The 2,349-nt window shown below is 36.1% G+C and overlaps 1 protein-coding gene across 1 annotated transcript; it reads right to left on the bottom strand.

Annotated features, from left to right (window-relative positions):
* Positions 1-1,076: 1,076 nt before the first annotated feature.
* On the bottom strand, positions 1,077-2,349 carry LOC131655627 (phytolongin Phyl2.2). Its single transcript, XM_058925465.1, has one exon. The coding sequence runs from the start codon at positions 2,102-2,104 to the stop codon at positions 1,409-1,411; it is 696 nt and encodes a 231-aa protein (XP_058781448.1). The 5' UTR covers positions 2,105-2,349; the 3' UTR covers positions 1,077-1,408.

The raw sequence follows: 2,349 nt of genomic DNA on the forward strand, positions 1-2,349 counted from the left end.
TTGACATTTTTGTTAAGAATATTAAATAAAGAAATTTTTTTTTTTCTGATTGACCCTTTTGTTAAAACTAGATTTTTAGAAGAAATTTATCACGGGAGGGATTTTTTATGAGAGTATTTCAAACACTTGTGTATTTAATATCGTTCCTTCCTTGGATCCGTCACAACTATTGCTGTATTTTAAATTTTTATGAGTATTTTAAGTGCATCTCCATCTTATCTTGTGTTTCTACGCCCATAACATGTTACTTGTACATGTGCTGATTCCTTGAAACTCAACTCCTTTGTCGACTAAACACAGACCAAACTTTTATACAAACACCACATACAAACAATACCTTCATACTTCAACATGTCAGTTTCATTTTAAATAACCAAAATCTCCAATCCCCAATCCTACCACACCGACCTCATAGACATATTTTTTTCCCTTAACTGTATGGGATGGTTTTTGAGGGAGTTTACCCATTCAAAATTTTCTTCAAAAACATCATTTTGAAGTATAGGGTATAGACTATGAAGCACGAACTCCCAAACACGACTTTGATACTTAGACAACAAACACGACTTTGATACTTAGACAACTGACACCAAACATACTTAGACAACTGACACCAAACATTGATAATAATTTGAAAAATAATAAATTAAATATGATTATAAGCGTCCGATGACCGACATTATCACAATTTTGATACTGATACAGCGACACTAAACACCGATGATAATAATTTAAAAAATAATAAATTAAACATGATTATAAGTATCGGTGCCGATGTCCGATATTACCACAACTTTGATTCTGATACAACAAAACTAAACACCGATAATAATTTGAAAAATAATAAATTAAACATAATCATAAATGTATAGGCCAAAGGTGGAGAAAAAAGGCATCAGCAAAATGAAGTTTCCAAAACCAGCAAGAATAGATTCCTTGCTGATATGCTTAAAGAAAGCAACATGTTATTCTCTCGAACAAATATTCATACCTCAAACATGACATAAATCAGAAAAGGCTACAAACATCATAAAAATGCTCAATAGTACAACATATATTAAACACCAGGAATCAGGAATCAGGAATCTGTAATTTCTCATAAAAGTATATGAAACATAACATAATCAAACCAGGGTCCGGAAAATACAGAGATCTTAGGATTGCAATATCCATCAAGAAAAAAAATAGAGAAAAAAAATACATAAAAAACTGATGAATAAATAAGCAACCCAAAAACCCCAATTTACCTACAGAAACCGGTTATCCCCATTAATACAACATGTATTCCCTGCATTTTCATCTGCTTAATCTGTGTTTAAACCAGAAGTTAAAAATCCCTTCAGAGAAGAGAAAAAAAAAAACAACAGAAAGTAAAAAAGTTTCCATTTTTTTTGTTTGAATCTTTGTTTCAATAAGCCATGCATTTGAAACCGCTGCAAACCCATAACCAAATCACAAACAAAACAGCGCAAACAAACAAATCCAGCATCAAAACAACCCACACGTGTTTCTTCCATACACGCTTCGCTTTCTGACGATCATTGATCTTCGAAAACGGCAACGAACTGTTATCGTCCGAAGACAAATCCACCATTGCAGCTTCCTTACCATCATCCACAATTCTCTTCTTTTTCTTCAATCCTTCATCGGGCTTCACGAGGAGAGTTCGCGAAGTCGTCGGCGACATCACCGAGCTACCGGGATTAGAAGAAAGGTCATAGAAACTTAGGGTTTCATTGAGAACGGAATCGAATTGGGGCTGAAGGGAGAAAGGGGTAAAGTTGTCATTTTTGTCAAGGGCTTCGATGAGGGAGGATTTGATACGGTTGAGAAAAGCGAGAGCGTGGGGTTTGAGAAGTTGGTGATCGAAGATTGCGAAGAGGACGAAGGGGGGTGCGATTAGGAAAGTGTAGGTGCGGTTATTAACGGTGTGGGAGAAAAAGGAGTGATTGGGAGGGGAATTTTCTAGGCATTTGGATGCTAATGTTTCTATGGTGGATGAATCTTTGGAATTTTTGATGTGATGTGCGAGAATTGTTGTGGATTTTGCAATGCAGAGATAGTGGATTAGGTCTGGATTCCAAATCATTGAAGCTGCACCCATTGGAGAGAGAGAGAGAGAGAGAGAGAGAGAGAGAGAGAGAGAGAGAGAGAGAGAGAGAGAGAGAGAGAGAGAGATTGAATGAATCGAGAAAGGGATTCAAAATTGAATCTTTGTGTTTGTCATGGTTGAATTGGGATTAGGGTTTTGGGGTGAAGGAGGATCTCAATTGATTTGAGAAATGGGAATGAAAAAAAGAAGGGGAATGATGAAGAAGGAAAAGAAAGATGGGAAAACAGATAAGGGGG

Source organism: Vicia villosa, linkage group LG3 (genome assembly GCF_029867415.1).
Source record: "Vicia villosa cultivar HV-30 ecotype Madison, WI linkage group LG3, Vvil1.0, whole genome shotgun sequence".
Taxonomy (NCBI): domain Eukaryota; kingdom Viridiplantae; phylum Streptophyta; class Magnoliopsida; order Fabales; family Fabaceae; genus Vicia; species Vicia villosa.